This window comes from Plectropomus leopardus, chromosome 10 (genome assembly GCF_008729295.1).
Source record: "Plectropomus leopardus isolate mb chromosome 10, YSFRI_Pleo_2.0, whole genome shotgun sequence".
Classification (NCBI taxonomy): Eukaryota; Metazoa; Chordata; class Actinopteri; order Perciformes; family Serranidae; genus Plectropomus; species Plectropomus leopardus.
Window position 1 is genome coordinate 4,948,640 of NC_056472.1, and position 19,050 is coordinate 4,967,689.

The 19,050-nt window shown below is 37.3% G+C and overlaps 2 protein-coding genes across 3 annotated transcripts in view; one reads left to right on the forward strand and one right to left on the reverse strand.

The window, feature by feature from the left end:
• The window catches only part of LOC121948957 (signal transducer and activator of transcription 1-alpha/beta-like), a 33,206-nt gene extending 25,930 nt beyond the window's left edge, over positions 1 to 7,276 (forward strand). Inside the window, exon 25 of the transcript XR_006106198.1 lies at positions 7,267 to 7,276. The gene's annotated coding sequence lies outside the window, so the exon portion shown is untranslated. The remainder of the gene's footprint in view (positions 1 to 7,266) is intronic.
• The window catches only part of glsb (glutaminase b), a 49,464-nt gene continuing 36,420 nt past the window's right edge, over positions 6,007 to 19,050 (reverse strand). For both annotated transcript variants that reach the window (XM_042494527.1, XM_042494526.1), the window contains exons 15-18: positions 11,753 to 11,814; positions 10,536 to 10,612; positions 9,015 to 9,078; positions 6,007 to 7,717 (exon numbers count right to left, since the gene is read on the reverse strand). In XM_042494527.1, the coding sequence (XP_042350461.1) occupies positions 7,570 to 7,717; positions 9,015 to 9,078; positions 10,536 to 10,612; positions 11,753 to 11,814 (351 nt within the window). In that variant the 3' untranslated portion in view covers positions 6,007 to 7,569. The remainder of the gene's footprint in view (positions 7,718 to 9,014; positions 9,079 to 10,535; positions 10,613 to 11,752; positions 11,815 to 19,050) is intronic.

Here is a 19,050-nt window from a genome sequence, read left to right on the forward strand (position 1 = left end):
GTGGATTTTTCAGCATGCTATATTTTGATGGTTTTGGCCGTTTTTTCATCATACTATACCATGGCATGTCTCAACATGCTATACTAAGTGGTTTTTTAGCTGTTTTTTGGACATGTCATATTTTGACATACTATACTATGACGTTTACGTTTTTTTTTTTTAAATGCTACATTATGATATGTTTTTGTTTTGTTTTTTTTTTTAACCTTATTGCCATTTACTTGAATGAACAGACAATTAACATTGCAGAAAAAATGCCTTGAGAGTGGGTCCTACCCTACACAATTGCACAAATGGGCAAAGATTTACAACACCACAGTAGTTGACACACCCACATAACAGACACACACACCCATGTATACACTTTCCATGAACACAATTAAACGCATCCATCCATACTCATACACCCAAGCATCACTCATATGTATACGCATTCACATACCACACACATGCCAATTTACATAATGTACCTACACGCACATACATGTAGGAATGCATGAATGACCAAGCTTCAAAATACTTAAAATAATTACTTAAAAAACTCAGTAAGGATAAAGTATATACAGACACATGTATATATACACACATACAAACATACTCATACATACACACACACACACACACACACACACTTATATATACATGTATACACACACATATATACATGTATATACATACACACACCTACACCAACATATACACCCACAAATACACACATAAAAACATATACAACTGGAAATTATTTTTAAAAAAACAAACAAACAAACAAACAAAAACCAAGGGTAAGGATAATAAAAAGATTTCTAACCAAGATAGTCAACCACTGATGGCCATCTCCTTTTAAACATAAGGATTTTAGTTGTAATTGAGCTGTCATGCGCTCCATGATATAAACTTGTTTGACTTTTTGCAGCTGTTGAACAGTCGTGGGAGGGTTAGGCTTCATCCAGTTGATGGTAATTGTTTTTCTTGCAGTCATCAGCAGAATATGCAGCATATGACGCTCGTTTGTGATAAACCTGTGATCAGGCAAAACGTCCAATAAAAATAACAACGGATTCAAAGGAATGACCAATTTCAGGATTCTCTCCATTTCTCCTTTAACGTTTTTCCAAAATGTCTGTATTTTTGGACAGTCCCAAAAAATATGGGTGTGGTTGCAACCATACCACAGTTTCTCCAGCATTTGTTGGTAAAATTATTTTTAAATATACAGGTCATCAGTGGGGTCCTGAAGAACCTCAGCTTAACCTTCCAGTCATATTCCTTCCATTGCTGGTTTCCAACAACACAGTGACACCTGGTGCTTATACTTTCTCAGACATCATCATCCACTAATGTATTCAGTTTCAGTTCCCATTGTTCTTTAATATGCAACGTATTCTCTGATGTGTCTAGTGATAACTTTTTGTAAATATGGGATATTTGCTTTTTTGTTGACACTAACTGTACTGACAGATGTATAAACTGGGCTTCTATATTAGCTGGTTGTCTTTTGATATATTCCCAGTCTTTATGATGTGTAACATAGTGTCTGATTTACAAATATCTTTATAGGTCACTCAAAGCTAAAGCAATTTTATCCTGGAGTCTGTTAAGGATTTAAATATATCTCCCTCAAACAGTTGATTAATTTGTAATCAGCCCATTCTCAGCCCATCTTTCGCACCTCTTATCACATACAGATGGGAGAAACTCTACATTTCCTACTAGGAGCATAACCCGCAACAAAGCTTGATTGCTTTTGGGCTGAATTCCAGATCTTCAGTGTGTTTTTGATCCATATTTTATTTATTATTTATTATTTTGGGCTAAGAAATAGAAGTGTAGATAATGATGTTACAGGTAGGAAGCTTTGCTCAATGGAAACCCACTCAGTCTCCAAATCCCTCATATCCCAGGACACCACTGCTCAGATCTGGGCAGCCCAGTAGTAAAGTTTTAGGTTGGATAACCCCAGACCTTCTTTCTCCTTTGCTGACATCAATATTTTCAACTGAACTTGGGGTTGCCTGTTTTGCCAGATAAATTTGGATATTTGCTTTTCTATCCGTTTAAATGCAGACTGTGGTATTAGAATAGGGAGAGATTGAAATTTAAAAAAGCAGTCTTGGTAGAATATTCACACTCACTGACTCTATCCTTCTGTTGGCACTCTGTCTCTAATCTCTTAATTTCTTCCTCTAATTCAATCTGTTGAGCTAGCCTTTGCTTTTTAACTCTTGAAGAAATAGCAATAATGTTGCCCCTCATCACTACTCTGGCCCCCTTCCAGAGAGTAGCGGGGGAAACAGAATCACTGTCATTTAAGCTAAGATAATCCGTCAATGTTTTACACATTTCTAACTCAATTGTTTCATCATTTAACATGAGACATTAAGTCGCCAATATTTGAACTGTTTATTTGGTCCTATCTTTATCTTTAAAATAACGAAGGCATGGTCTGATATTGTAATTGGTTCTATATTGCATTCATTTGTCCTGCGGCTGTCCGTGCTGGATATCAGAAACATATCCAGCCGAGAATAACTGCTGTGGACCTCAGACATGAAAGTAAAGTCCTTTTCTCTGGGATGTATATAGCGCCAGACATCCATTGAGTCCAGTTCATTAATCATTGCTATAAGGCTAGTAGATTTTTTGGACATCGAGCCTGTTTCCACTGGGAGCCAATCCATAGCTTGTCTTAAGGTACAATTAAAGAGCCCAGCTATTAGGGGGATTCCCTCCGCTCATCAGCTGCTAATGAGGCCATGTTCTTGAAGACATCTGCACAGTCTTCAGTGGAGCATATAAATTGCGCATTGTAATTTCAGTACCTCCGATAGTCCCGATCACAATCAAATGTCTGCCCTCTTTATCCATAATTGTTTTTTCATGATTAAAATATACTGATTTATTGAAAAGAATGGCTACTCCCCCTTTCCTGCCATTTTTAAAAGAAGCACTATAAATCTGATCTACCCATTCTGTTTCTAATTTTTGATGTTCTTTTTCTGACAAATGCGTTTCCTGGATCATTGCTATAGAACAATTTTTTTTTTTTAGCTGACTGAAAATTTTATTCCTCTTAACTGGACTGCTTATACTTTTAACATTATAACTAATACAGTATAGACTGTCCATGAATATTTGTTGTAAATTTCTTGATATACTCCCCTTTAAGTTTTTTTCCCCATATGCACGAAAAAGTCAGGCAAGACCAAACTAAAGCTATAAAGAAATAATATTGGCCCCACACAAATATCAGGGCAACTCTGAACTTTACAAGGAACACTCAATAAAGTATGTATGTAAAACAAACAAGACAATGGAGTGAACTTCAACATACCCAACCGGTTTTGTGACTTTTTCTTTGTTTTCTTTTTCAAAGACAAACCGGTTACCGATGTCACGTGGGCAGAGGATGGTGACTTTTCCTCCGTGGGACTGACACAGTGTCTGCGCTGCTGTCGTCTCGTCCATAGAAAGGTCGCAGCTCGGTGTGCCAGTGTCTTCCTCGCGTTTATTTCCGGTCCGTGGCTACTGATATAATATACAGCTTTCATCCTAGCATTTATGTTTCAAACTCCAAACAAAGTAAAGTGAAATACTCGGCGTGTCCTGAGATCGCTCATTACCAAAACAAGCTCTGACATCCTTTCAGGATAGCACCGCCGGCTCTTTGATGTCGCCTGTCCTCCCCCCGCGCTGCTCCCTCTCCATCAGCGTCCGTTCATGTGCCCGCACCTGGGTAGACCTCTCCTGGAGCCTCGGGGAAGCATCTGCAAGGGTGGGGTAGCTCTTTTCGCCTGACTCCATGATGACCTTCAGACCTTCAGATGTGCGGGATAGCACATTTAACCTTTATGTTTTTCTGCTTTGGTTGTTTAATGACGAATCACCTGCGCTCTCCTCCTCCGCAGCTCTGGGGTAGTAGTCGTGGTCAAAAAATATCGGGTTTGTTTTGTAGAAGGTTTCTCTTTGGCTCCATGCTTGTCTTAAGACCATCTCTTTGACCGAATAGTCCACAAATTTCACAATTAGGGACCTTGGATTAGCGGCGGGATTCTTAGGTTTGGCTGTTCGAGATCGATGCGCTCTCTCTGTTTGTAAGTTCACTTCAGGACCCAGCTGGACGGCAGACTCAATCAACCGCTTTACAAACTCCTTCACGTCTCTGCCTTCACTGCCTTCTGGCACTCGGTAGATTCACAGGTTGTTACATCTTGATCCATTTTGGAGGTCTTCATCTGGCCATCAGGTCCATCTCCCGGTGCAGTAGATTTTGGATTGCTCGGCGCTAATGCGATCCTCTGCCCACCTGGTTCTTTTCTCAAGTTTTGTCATTTCACCTTTAAACTCTTGCATTGACACCTCCAACTTTGTCAGGGACAGCTTTGTCTGTGTGCACTCTTCCAGGTTTTCTCCCCTTAATTAGTATTCTGGATCCTGGATCAAACATGCTAACGTTAGCCGCGCCGCACGCCGGCGTTTGAGTGTGCTGTTTGGGATTGTTGCTCTCATCTTTTAAGTTGTCCAATTTGCTTGCGCCTTTGCTTCTAAAACATGATGCCATATCGATTTCGTGTGGTTTTGACGAGTTTTCCTTAGTTTTGCTAGGATTTACAGGTTGGGCGGACGGAGCTCCTCTTTTAGGCTGCTACCTCAGCATGGCGTCACCGGAAGTCTATGTTATGATGTTTTTGGGAATTATTTTGCATACTAGTCTCATCATGCTTAACCATGTTGTTTTCAGCTGTTTTTTGGACATTTATTTTATTTTTTCACATTTTTCGACATACTATACTATGGCGTTTTTAGTCATTTTATTGACATGCTTTATTATGATGTTTTTGCCTTTTTTTGACATGCTTTAATATGAAGTGTCTCAACATGCTATAGCCTACTATGACATTTTCATCTGTTATCTTTTAATATTTCATATGTTGAAATTTTTCAACATACTATACTATGGCATTTTCTGTCAGGTTTTTTGACGTTATGATATTTTTGGCTATTTTGGACGACATACTATACTATGTTGTTTTTTGAATTATTTGACAACATACTATACTATGTAATTTTTAGTATTTTTGGATGACATATATACTTTGGTTTTTTTTGTCATTTTGGACGACATACTATATTATGTCACTTTTTAATCATTTTTTGACGACGTACTATAATATGTCGTTTTTTGTGATTTTTGGATCTATGAATCTGAGGATGTGATGTGGAACTTTTCCATAAGTCCACCTACAGCAAGAATATCGCAAATGTTTCCATTTGTTGGCTCATAACAGTTTATTGTTTTATTTTTCTTTATTTTAATAAGCAAAGCAGCGTGGGTTATTTTAAATTCATTGAGTGCCATCATAAAAATGTTCAAAACATCTAAAATCCTCTCAGTACCTCCCCCATCAGCAATCAGCAATCAGCAATCAGACTTCATACTATACTATAACGTTTTTTTCGTCCAGCCTCCGTCGGCAAGATGTTCTGAGTGTTTATTTTAATTTATTTTTCTTACACGTTTTCCATTTGAACACGCTCTTATTACAGTTTATAACTCATCTCCTTTTCTGTTTGATTTTTCCATCTATACTTTGAACCAAATATGTACAAACACATGTTTCCTTTTCCTTTCACATGACAGGCATCCAAACGTCCACGTCAACTGTTTTATGCTTCATCCTTGTCCCTGCACAGTTCATTTCAGTGGTGTGGTGGACTGGATTCATTTAGGATACTCACCCCTGTGATCCGTCTTTGGCTGTACTCTCTGGCCTCCGCAGCTGGCTCGCAGCGTCCTGCTGATTGCGCGGTCACAGCGCTCCGTGCGCGCGGAGGTTTCCGCACTTTCATTCATAAAAATCCGAGCATGAATTTCAGCCAGCGACCCGGAGTCTCTGACTATGATGTGGCTCATTCTGTGAAAGTCTTTTAAACGGGGCCATCCCTACAGGGCTCCGCTTCCTGACTCACACGTTAAAAACAGTGCAAATCAAAACACTTCAGTCGCTGTTTCCATTTGCTTCATTTGGCTGATTTATTGTCACTTTGAGACAAAATCAAAATCAAAAGGGGAAATCTTTCTCTGTCTAACGTGAAGCGATGTCAAAGGCTGAGCCGATGCCCGATCACATTGCTGAGGCGTCACTTCATGAAATTAAGGGAAATTCTATGCAGACTTAGCAACCCGTGATAATACTGATTCAACAGAAATATCTATCTATCTACTATATATATATATATATATATATATATATATATATATATATATATATATATATATGTCAGGAATGCTAAGTAACTCAATAAACAGTAATTGAGATCAATGCACCAAGTAGTATTTCTTCAGCCCTGAAATGTAGTAATCCAATCACCATAATTACTCTTAAACATGATCTAAATTTGGTTAAATGATATTCATGCATTTTTTAAAATGTAAACCTTATTTTTCCTTGAGCTCTGAAACAAATTATGGTCTGTGAAAATGAGATGTTTCGCTCACATCTCGGCAAGAGTGCTCCTGACCACTTTGAAACTTTTTCTCTCACTTAAGAGAAAAGCAAAAAATCTGAAAACAATGGTGATTCCCAAAAACCTATTAGTACTAACAAAATGAGAATAAACCATGGATGCAAGCAAAAATAAGAGAAAATTTGTCCGTATGTCATTTCTTGCATGAGGCCTACTGTTTGTCAGGTTTAAAAACAAGCAAAGCACACAGAAATAATGTAACTGTGACAACAGAGCTAAAGAAACCACCTTTCCTTTATATTAGATGCAACAAATTACACCGTCCTATGTCTTTAGACCAATTTCACTTTTTAAAAAGTCTCTCTGTAAAATAAATACATAGTGCTGCTATTGCAAATGTTGCCACTGAAAAAATACATTCATAATACAATCTTTTCAATGACTTCAAAGTAGATCCTAGAAGCCTCATAAAACCTGCTAATGACCTTCCAACAGTCAGGAGAACAATCTGAGGATAGATGTAGCTATACAGAGATCAAACAGGCACGGTAGCTGCAGCGTCAGCAGGATGCCTGTGTGCCTGTACACATTTACACCATCAGGGATGCGTTATAAAGTTCATATGATAATTTCCACACCTCACTGTCTCACAAAACCAATAGAGTCAGAGTATTACCCAAATATTTCCAGGTAGAGAGTAGTATAACATGAACTATACTGTAACTAAACTAATACACTTTGATACAATCTATATCCTGGGATACCACACGTGTGATTTACAGTATCGACACATTACATGAGTAATATTCTGTACACATTGCATTACAGATATCTAAATATTGTATCATTTGTTTAAGCTGTACTGATGAGGCGCTCACTCACACAGACAACACACAGTACATAATGACAGAGGCGAGCCAGAGATATAAAGTGGAGCAGTGATGTACAGCCACGAAGCAAAGCACACCAGACGGGACACAACAACCAAAACTAACTCACCACATATTTCCAAAATATGGTCACTAATGTTCAAAGGGATTCCAGAAAAGCACGACGCTCCACTGCTGCATATAGAAACAAATATTGTAGATGTGTGCAGCAGGTCTACAGCAGGCTGTCCAGGCTCTTCTCAGCGCTCTCCTTGTCATCAGCACCGGCAGGCGGGCTGTATTTGTCTTGGTAGTCCTGCAGGATGGTGACCACATCGTGGTGGCCAAATTGTATCGCTTCTTCGATTGGTGTGTTCCCCCATCTGGAAAAAGGAAATACTAGAATTAAAACACAGCTTCAAAAATATGGTACATGTGGAATTGTAATACTTTCACTGAAAAAAAGTGAAAGTTTTTTTTTGTTTTTATTTTTTTTTTTAATGAATTAACAACATTAATATCTCAGAATTCTGGAAAAAAAAGTTTTCATGGAAAAAAAATTGCTCAAATAAAAAAAAAACAAGATATGAGAAAAAAAATGTGCTCATTTTACTGAATTGAAGAAATTATGTCATTAGTTCTTGTTTTACTGAATTAATGAGGAAATGATCCAATAGTTTAAAAAAAATAATCGCAAAAAAATCTGCTCTTTAAAAAAAAACCCTAACATATTAATGTTGTTAATTCTTGTGTTTTAGAATTAACGAGATAATAACCTAAGAGTTATTAAAAAAATGATGCAAGAAACTCTTCTTGCTTCTGCTTTGCCTTGTTTGTCAAAGGTGCTATATAAATAAAGTTATTATTAATGTGAGTGTTTTGAGTTTTTACTAAGACCAGAATGCAGAATGCAGTCCGTTTAGCATCTACTTTTACACTTTACCAAATTAAAAAAAGTTCACCTATGATTACCGCCTGGCAGTTGTATGCTTCTGCAAACTGGTCGAGTTGCTCTTACGGTTTCCATTCAGGTTAAAAAAGTGTTTTTGCAGAACATCATGATGTCACAGTGATTGACCTTTGACCTTTGAGATTTAAACTGTCATCACTTTATCTTTTTATCCCATTAGACATTTGTGTGACATAATTAGCGTACGAATTCTTGAGTTATAGCCAAAAACATTTCAAAAAGTCACAGTGACCTTGACCTTTGACCAAATTTTCATCAGTTCCTCAATGAGTTAAAGTGAAAGTTTGTGCCAAATTTGAAAAAAATCTCCAAAGGTGTTCTTGACATATTGTGTTCACGAGAATGGGATGGACACGTGGAAAGACAATCCTAAAACATAATGCCTCCGGCCGTGGCCATCACCAGCACCGAAGCATAAACATCTAAAAAAATATATTATTTTTTTTCAGAGGTCAGCAGAAACATTTAAATAAGCATATTATTTGTAATAAGCAGGCTTCATGAGCTTTCATTATAGTCCCTCAGAATAAAGTGAGACCTGACTTGGACTCTAATATGTATGTAAACAGCAGGAAGGTAAAAAAACAAACAAACAATACAACGATCCTGCAGCTTATTAGTCAGGTTACAGAGAGGCTGGCATCATGTTGAAGTTCTTGTACACAGAGAGAACAGTCAGAGCACAGTGATGCTGCAGCGTCTGCACTCACCTGTCTCTGGGGACTGGGTTCACCTTGCAGGCCTCCAGGAGGAAGCGCACCACCTCTGTGTGTCCTGAGAGCACAGCACATGTCAGAAATACAAACGTGTACATGCCAGTGATGGACTGTAACTAAGAACATTTACTCAAGTACTGTACACAAGCATAAATCTTAAGCTTCTCGTACTTTAAATGAGTATTTTCTTTTCATGCCACATAATAATTTTGCTCCACTACATTCTAGAGGGAAATATTGTACTTGTTATTTTGCTACATTTATCCGAAAGCTTAAGTTACTAGCAACTTTGCAAATTAAGATTTTTGCCCAAAAAGAAATATTTTGTTATAATTTAAACCACCCAACAGTATATACAAGTACAGCTGAAATAACTAGATGATTGGTCAATTAGCAAACTCACAAAAATGATTCAGGCTTAAAACATATTTATTTATTATTATTATTATTATTATTATTATTATTATCATCATTGACACAGCCTTTGTAAATGGGGTGTCTGCTTTACAAGGTGAGCAGTCATCTCCTAAATATTTTTGAATGATTGAGTTTTTTGGGTGTGTTTTTTCTGCATTGGGTACTTTTACTTTCCATACTTTAACCTTTTGAAAACTGACTGGATTGATATTGGTTTTCTTGTCCTACTGTCAGACACCTTTCATAAGCATTTAAGGCAGTAAAACATGAGCAACTTTGATTTTTTTTTAAATAGGATAAAAGGCAATAATTAACTTGGTATGAAATGTTCTGCTAATTACCAAAAAATTATGAAAGGTGACAAGAAAGTGACCCTAGCTAAAACCACAGCTTAAAAAGGAGAAATATACAGGAAAAATGATCAAATAACCAGAAAAAGTATATCAAAAACATATTTATAGTATAAATTTATAATATTGTAATTATGCATTCAAAATAAGATTAAAGAAAATAATATAATATTTTACATTCATTATTTTTATTTTATTTTAGCTTTTTTTCAGACCATCTCCTGTTTTTCTATTATTTTTTCTTTGTCTTTTGTTAACTTCATTGAATTTTGGCACTTTTCTTTGCTCATTTTTGGGTAATTTCATGTCAAGTTTGCTTAGGTTTCAAAGGGTTGAATACATTTTCCTGATTAAACTTATTTAATTTTTCGTAAGATATATTTCCAGTGGAGGACTTTTACTTTTAACAGAGTATTTTCCCCAGGTGGTATTAGTACCGTTATGCAGAGGAACTGTATATCTACCACTGATACATAGCTTCATGTAACAATACTGTGAAGGGGGTGTGCTTGATTCTGATTATGGTAAAGTATGACAACAGCCCATAATTACAGCCATGTGTCTTACAGCCACTCTTCAGGAAAGGCTTCGGTGGCATTTCATTACTCACGCTGAAACAGCTAAAGGGCCTTCCTCAAATTGTCGCCTCAAAGTTATAAAGTTGGACACACACTATTGTCTAAAATATAAATACGCCGCACACTGCACAGATTCTGACGCACACTGACAGACAAACACTAACTGTTACCTTCAGCTGCCGCCACGTGGAGGGCCGTTCTGGAGTCGTAGTCCCTCTGCTCCATGTCTATGGATGACAGCGCAAACCTGCACACACAAAGGTCGGGTCATTAACTTTATAAAGACCTTCAATAATCACATTCTTTACTAAAATATCATGTCTTATCAGCCAATATAACAGTTAAGGATTAAAACACAGTGACATTGTCCCCTGGACTGAAATGCTGTAGTGTTGCCTTTTTCCCTCAAAATATATGCCACTCAAGGCTCTCACACCTTTTTCACAGACAAAATTTCAAAACTTTTCCATGACTTTTCAAGGACCCATAATTACTTCTTTTCTCGCCAAACCTGACAGTTTTTTAAAAACATATCAGAATCAACTCTATACAAACAGAATTTGATCTTTTTCCTTCTTCTTTTTTTATCTTTCGGGATAAAGTCATACTACTACGCAAATAAAGGTACAATTACAAGAAAGTTTTGAGAAAAAAATGTGATATGAACTTGTAGATATCTGAGAATAAAGCTGTTATATTATGAGATTAAACTTGCAAATCTATGATTAAAAAAACCTGTAAACTGCAAACATAATTTCAGCTAGATGGTGTACATGAGTGGAGAGATGGGACACTGGGAGATAACTAATACACTCACATGATGGATAAAAAAAAACCTTGTTATGCATAAGCACATATTACAGCATGTTAGAGTTATGTTGACAGCTACAGGAAGATATTAGGCGGATTATACCCACAAGATTACTCTGAAAACTTCATTACACAAAACAAAATCTGATGGTGTCATTATTCTACAGCCATGTCATTGTGCAATAAACATTTACTTAGTCAGGTTAGAGCAAAGACATATCTATTTCTGCTTTTTATTTTATAAAGCAAATGATTCAAGCATTCATGCATGAACTCAAGGATATGTGTGAGTTTGCAACACTTTGTGTAAAAGTAAGGTTTGTTTCTTACATGAAAACTGTCATGCAGCTGAGAGACAACAGGACAAATGTCCTGTCTGTTAGTGTAAGTAAATATATATATATATATATATATATATATATACATATATATATATATATAGTATATAAATGTTTAACAGTACACACAGTTTTCAGAATGGACTCCTCTGCGTGACAAAAGTAAAATAAGCCTGATTTTTGGGGGGGATAATACGAGTTAGTACATATTAAAAAAAACACAAGAGTGGGTTGTTTACCTCCTCAGTGCGGAGACGTCTCCGGTGTAGGCAGCAAACAGCAGGTTGATGACAGACTTGACCTGTGGACAGGGATGGACAAAAAGAGAAAACATTTGCAGAAGGACCAAAAAGTCATCTTTTTTTCACTTCTGGTCCTCCAACTGCAGCAGCTATAAGAAATACGACCAAATCTGGTTACTATTTTACTGAGGGACTAATGAGTATGAAACAAATGACTTCACACAGGACTAATGTCATAGATTTAGTTTCTAATCAGCAGAGAGGAATTCAGTTTCAGTGTCTTTTATTCTCATACCAAACTTAGAGGAAAAGCCTAGTTTTATTCTAGAAGTTTCTTGTTGTCAACAGATCCCATGACAAAAAAACAAACAAACCAAAAAAAAAAACGTTAGTCCATTCCAGGGGGGGGGGGGGGGGGGGGTGTGTCTCAATCTGAGACACTACTGTCTTAGCAGCCGCTCAGGCCTTATCAGTCTTTAAGAAAGGCTGCTGCTCGCTTTGTTGTACAGATAAAAATAGTCCTCCTGTTACCTATCGCAGAGCAGCACAGTTCTGAGCACGTTCTGGCTCATCAACATCATTCTTTCTGCAGAGGCATGCTAGCATAAAAAGACTGTTCATAGAAACTAAGTGAACCACATCAAATATCTGGTCCGGCAGACATAACACAGGACGCACCAGAAAATTAGTATGTAGAATGTTACTGATGACTGAAATTAACTTGGACCAAAAAAATTGCACATCTGGGCTCTCTCACAACACGTCAGAAAAAAACAAAACAAAACACAAATAATTATTTTAAAAAACAGCTGATTATTGCATCTTCTTGCACATGTTGCTCAATCAGGTGTTAAATAGTGTTTTTTTTGTTGGGGACTATTTTCAGCTGTGGATTAATACACATTTGATGTCTAGTGAATATGTGGGGTGAGCATGGAGTGTGTGGGACTGAGCTAAAATAATCTACATGATTTGGACAATAATGAAGCTCTGTGGATACACAGACAGTACTAGTTTATAGGATTAATTCATTGATGGTTTTGGTCTTTTTATGGGATTTGTCAACAATCAGAAAAATAGGGACTTAAACTTGAAGATGGATATCACCAACAAACGACAGATTTTGAGCTTTGTTGGAAATATTCTTGTGAAAGAGAATTCCCCTCAGTCGACTACGATTGCAGACAAAACTACATCTACTGAAATACAAGAACAGTTCAACACACAGTACCACGGCTCTGGCAGAGACCCCTGCATCAGTTAAAACTTACCATCAAACAGGAATCAATCATTGCCTAAAAGCAAAACTTCAGGAGATGAAAACTTACAAGGAGACATTGGAAATGTGAATGACAATACACACCAGCCATAAAAGGCTAGTAACTGAACAAATGAAAACAAACAAAAAAAACCAAACATTTTTTTAAGGCAGCATTAGTTTACGTGTGTTTTGTGCAACCAGGGAACAAAGGTACAATATTCAGCACTGCAAGAAGCACCACATCACTTCAATACACAGATGTTTCAGTTCATGCAGGAAAAGTAACGCGCCAAAAAATATTCCGAATTCACCAGTAATGACTCTCAAAAGCCAAACCGCAACTAAAATGCCGAAGTAGTTTAAAAAAACAAAACAAAGAAAATCTTGCAGATGATAATGACACATTTAGACATGCATGAGACAGCAAGACAGAAGGAACCAAAGAACATAAGTATTAGGTCCCATTTCACAGCATTCAAGTGACACTCATGGATAGTCTCCTGAAATTAACCCTTTACCTTTAAATGTGATGTCTCCTTGAATCTAAATGTTAACATATCAGCATAGCTTATACTAATAAATTTCATTTATTAGTATATTATTATGATTTCATGTTTAAACTCAGTAATTATAGAGAATGTTTGCAGCCACTGATAAATCACAGCCTGTGTTTGTATGCAAACTTGTGTCATTTAATTTATTATTAATTTTAATATGGTAGTTAGACTCTTAAAGTGACCACGATGTTGATGACCTCTCAGGGGGTGTGATTTTTATATTCTTAGTTCACTTTGGAACTTTAATGTAACCCAGTAAGTAATTCATATACACATGGTCACTTTGCCTGGAAAGTATTTAAAAAAAAATATATATATATTAGTTTAGGCTATGAATGAGGTGGTACCTGTGAAAAATACATGACATCAATCTGAAAAATTAAAGCAACAATAAATAATATTTTTAGATTCACCCAACTTAAACCCTTTCAATGTTGGAAACGGGACCCTCCAAAAATGCAAAACACATTCCAAATGCTGACGTGTCAGTTAAAACATATTGACACTGGTTTGTTGAAACAGTAAAATGCTGTAAAACTGGATCAGTACGATGCTGGCAGCGATGGATGACTGCGTTACACAACGTGACAAGAGAGAGTAATGTAGCACTTTCTTCACCTGCTGATTGGAGTTTGTGGGTGGGACATTTAATGCATAAACAACCTGAGTGAAAACACCTCCTACACACTTTTACCTCACTTGTCTTCAAGTTTCCATGAAACAAACCACTGCCTTTTGATTTAAACTTGAGTTTTATTTCTGTGACCAAACTCAAACAGAAATAAATCAATGCTAATGCTGAATCCTGAATTGTCACCAATTCAGCATCTGACCAAATGTCAAGGCATTGAAAAATGACCAGAAAAGTATTTTTCGCAGAACATTAGGATTTCACAATGAACTTGACCTTTTGGATATAAAATGTCTTTATCATTATATCCTATGAGACATTTGTGTGAAATTCTGTTATTACAAGAGAAGGATTTCTAAAATTATAGCCAAAAACATGTTTTGTGTGGACCCAGTGACCTTCAACCATCAAATTCTAATCATTTAATTCTTGAGTCCAGTCAGACGTTTATGCAAAATTTGAGGGAATTCCCTAATGGTGTTCTTCACGGATCATGTTCACAAGAGTAAGATGGATGCAAGGTCACAGTGACCTTTAACCACTAAAATTTGATCAGTTCACATGAGTCAATTGGACGTTTGTGCCAAAGTTGAGGAAATTCCCTCAAGGCGTTTCTGAAACGTCCATGAGAATTGGATGGATGGACAGAAGTACAGAAACCCAAAAACATAATGCCTCCAGCCATGGCTGTGGTTGGTGTGTAAACATAAAAAGTGGAAGGGTCCTTTGAGTATGCAGAAGGATCCTTTTTTAAATGTCACAGTCTGATTACTGAAGTGACAGTGATTATGGTTGTAAAAGAACTGTTTTGGGCGCAGAGAAATAAGATGATATATAACAGTGCTTTATTAGATTTTATACAAGAGACACAAAGGCTAAAAAAAAAAAAAAAATCTTAACATCACTTTCACTATCATGTCTGCAAGTCCGTCACAGCCAAAACCACTGAAGTATCTGCTCAGAATATTGAAGAGAGACGAGCAGACAGGACAGTTCATGAAGTTTATGGACACATTACATACAGAAATACAACCATGTGGACTGAGAAAGAAAATCAAAACACAGAAAAGTCATGTTCTTGGAACTGTATGGCTTAATCTACTGTATGCTTGGGGAAATTTAGGGTTTTAAAATTTAACAATCCATGTAACAACTTTCAAAACTTTTAAATTTGCATTTTCAGAATCTTTTTCTAGTTTTAGTCTTTGGCCGTATCATCCGCTTATTAAAAGTGCGTGTACGTAAAAATATATTATCTGACCAAAACATTAGAGAGCCTTACAATTCCAAGGTCACCAAATTGCAATGGTAGTGACAGTTTACATATTTATATGCAATTTTCATGTCACAGGTAAAAATGTATGTCTAAGACACAAATCAACATAAATAAAGACATTTGGAAGGTAATCAAATGATCTGAAAACATTTGTCAAATCATACAAAACTATGCATGCAAGAGAGAAGATGAGAATTCATAGAGAGAGAAAAAAACAGGAAACATTACATACATGACATGAACCATAAAAATTTGAAGATTTCCATGGAAATACTGGTAACTGCATTCAAAAGCTCCTCTGTCATGAGTTTGATTGTACAGAGTCATAATCACAGTTTGAGGAGTGAGGGAGGGGTCGCCGATTACAAACTTCAAGTAATAAGGTCATTTACTGTCATGCAGCAGCGGCATTAGGCTGCTTTGATTTACCAAAGCAAAGATCGGATAATCAGCTCCGCTTGGTTGCAATAGGGTTAAAGCAGTCTGCTGTCAGGGCTGGTCTGGTCCAGTCTTATAGACATGTAGGCACTGTATTACAGATTGTGTGCCAGTGACTCTGTACTGTAGCAGCAAAGAAAAAAGGAGTCATACATTGTTTAGTGATTCCCTTCACCACCGTTCCAGAAGCACAACCCACACGACACAAATGACTCTTTGTCCAAAAACACAGAGAGGTCAGGCTGAGAGGAGGCCTGAGATGAGATACTGAAATAAGAGCTACTCTTGGAACCCGATTTCCATGACTTATACCAAAATACAGCAGGCTTTATCACCACGAAGAAAATGATACATCATGGCTTTTGGAAATCCCCTACTTGAGCAGCAGCTGACCACATTGATACTTAATGGTGCACTGTATTTGTGCATTTAAAGTAATAATCCTTAATCTACCTGTAGTGACTGGTGGTAACATCAAGAAGATCTTAGAGTTCCACTCTTAGTGATGTGCAGAAAATGTGACGTCTGTCTTTGAAATTACATGCAATGTGCACGTGTGTCAGCTCTTGTCTCTCGTTGAAAATCTCCTCTGCATACGTACCCACTTTTAAATCTAGCGCAGGAATGGCAGACTCCGCCACAAATTAGCTCTTCCCAAGACCTGCCCATTTTTGCTCCAATAAAGATGGTTAAAAGATGTGGCTGACAGACTGTCATAATCCTAACGGACACATTACATTTTACATCGTCACATCTTGAGTTTGCTAGATAGTCTGAATCAAGAGGAGTTAGCCTAAGATCTAGATTATCTCTGTAAGGCTTTTTGCCGACCTGAAGTCACTTGCCAAACTTAAGTGATCCCAGCACAGGAAAACGGGACACATACCTGACTTTTCTGAAGCAATGTCATTCTTTGCCACTGGCCCGTTTTTAAACAGAGATTGCACAATAGAGCCAGTACTAAGTGTCTTTTTTTATGCCTCCTGCATGTTTACACATAACCAAAAAAAAAAACAGCAGCATCATGTCGCTCTAATGTGTGATTTTAAATAGCGTCCAGCATGGTGGAAGCAAAAGAGATGTGACGAGCGAGACGTAAACACAATCTCTTGTTTGACATGTAACGTGTGTTGGCAGCGCTTTCTAAACAACAACAATGGAAGGTATAAGTTGCTGAATGTCATAGTTTTCCTTTGTGAACTTAAGGAGGCTGGTCTTCTTCTTTGAGTTAGTCACTAACTGCTAACTTGATTTTTAAATTTCCTGTGATGGGTCGCACACAAAACACGTCGTCAAAACGTCACACCTGTCCTGCCCATGGTCCTGTCCTGCTGGAGGTCCTGTTTATACAGACACCATGTCTGTGCTGTTGCTACCTCTTGTAGCGGCTTAAATGCGAGACAACTCTGTCCTCCCATTCTGTGATTGTACATTTACACAACTGTGAGGCAGCATAACAGTGTGATGTATCTGCCTTCAACCAGCACTGTAAAAGCAGCTTCTACATCCACCTTTTTCACTGAGAGCAGGTTTCACATTGTCTCGTTTATAAGAAGGGAATAGCGTAAATACAGTATATCCTTCCATCACATGCTGTAGTCCTTGCTGTCTGCTTCTTGAAGCTCTATTGGCCAGAAACTGTTGAATAAACTTTGCAGCACCTGACTGACTCAAACCTGTGTCGCCATGTTTGTCCTTGTCCAGCTCGGATGACAAAATAAGAAGCACTGTCCAACTGCTACTCATTTCAATACCTCTTAAGACTGCAAAACATTTATCAGAAAGCAACAAGATCCATGGATAAAATCATTTCAAGAATTCGGCTTATGAAAACTGTGAAAAACGCTGTTCTAACAGGGACTCAAATTTCCTTGGAGTATTACTGATGACAGAGGCTTTTGATTACTTTGTACCTCAACAGAATAATGAGCAGAAACCCCCAAAACAGAAAAAAAAACACTAACAAAAGTTCATAACATAAAAAAAACCATAAAAGAAACAACATTACACACCGTGACAAAGTAATAACACGGTATCATTGGTTCCAGCAGCCATCACTTTGAACTCTAATCCAACACCACTTGTACAGTTTTAACAATGACTGATAAACAGATTAACCCCTCGCTATAGTCACAGTAGACTGACATCTAAGGCAAGGATGTGCAAGGATTTCTATTTCCTGGAGGAGGCAATAATAGAAATTCGGAACGTCTCGTGTATTTCAGCACACATTCTGGTCTGCTGTTGAGGATTATTATTCAAGTAAAGATGCACACCTAAAGGCTATATACATCTGCCAGTATGTACATTCAGAAGTACAGTAAATTATATGTGTGGAGAGAAGTTTTGATAATGTACAAGCTTATCAGAGGAGAAACACTTTAAATACAATACTGAGCATGTGTGTGTGTTTGCATACCGACATTCAAAACACACTTTTATGAGGATGAACATTTCTGGATCAGTGGACTTGAGGTATTAAACTCAACTTGATAACATCTATTTGATACGGCAGTTACATTTTTTATTTTCTGTCTGAAGATAATCTGTCAAAAAAAATGCTGCAAGATGGGAATTAATAAATTCACCTTCTTTTGCTTGTGTTTTTCCCCCTCAAAGCTTTAAATCACTGATCATATCAATCACTGATTGATTTTAAATGCACAATGTTTCGTTTCTGTAGACAGCAACTTATTTTCTAGACTAAGGCATCCTGTTTTAATAGATTTTTGTGGGTCGTGAAAAGACACAGTGATGGTTTTGGAATGCAGCCCTGACAAATCCTGCAGTCATCTGCTCACAGCAGAGAAGTTAAAGGCAGAATGAGTAGGATTTTGTTTAAAAAAAAAAGCCCAAAACAAAACAGTTACACTGGTTACATATCAGTCTTTACGTCAATTTGCTACTCTTCAGTTTACTGAGCTGCGCACCAACTCATTTGCTGTTGTTTATCGCTAATAGCGGCTTCATCATTGCTATAGAAACATTTTGCCCACCCTCCTGTCTCTCCACAGCTCACCCTGCTGAGTTTGCGGCTCAAGTTTGTGCTGTAAAACCCCTTTAGCATTGTTGACTATATTATCACTGTTAGCTGTGTCAGCACAGCTCGTGGTGCTAACATCATCAATGATG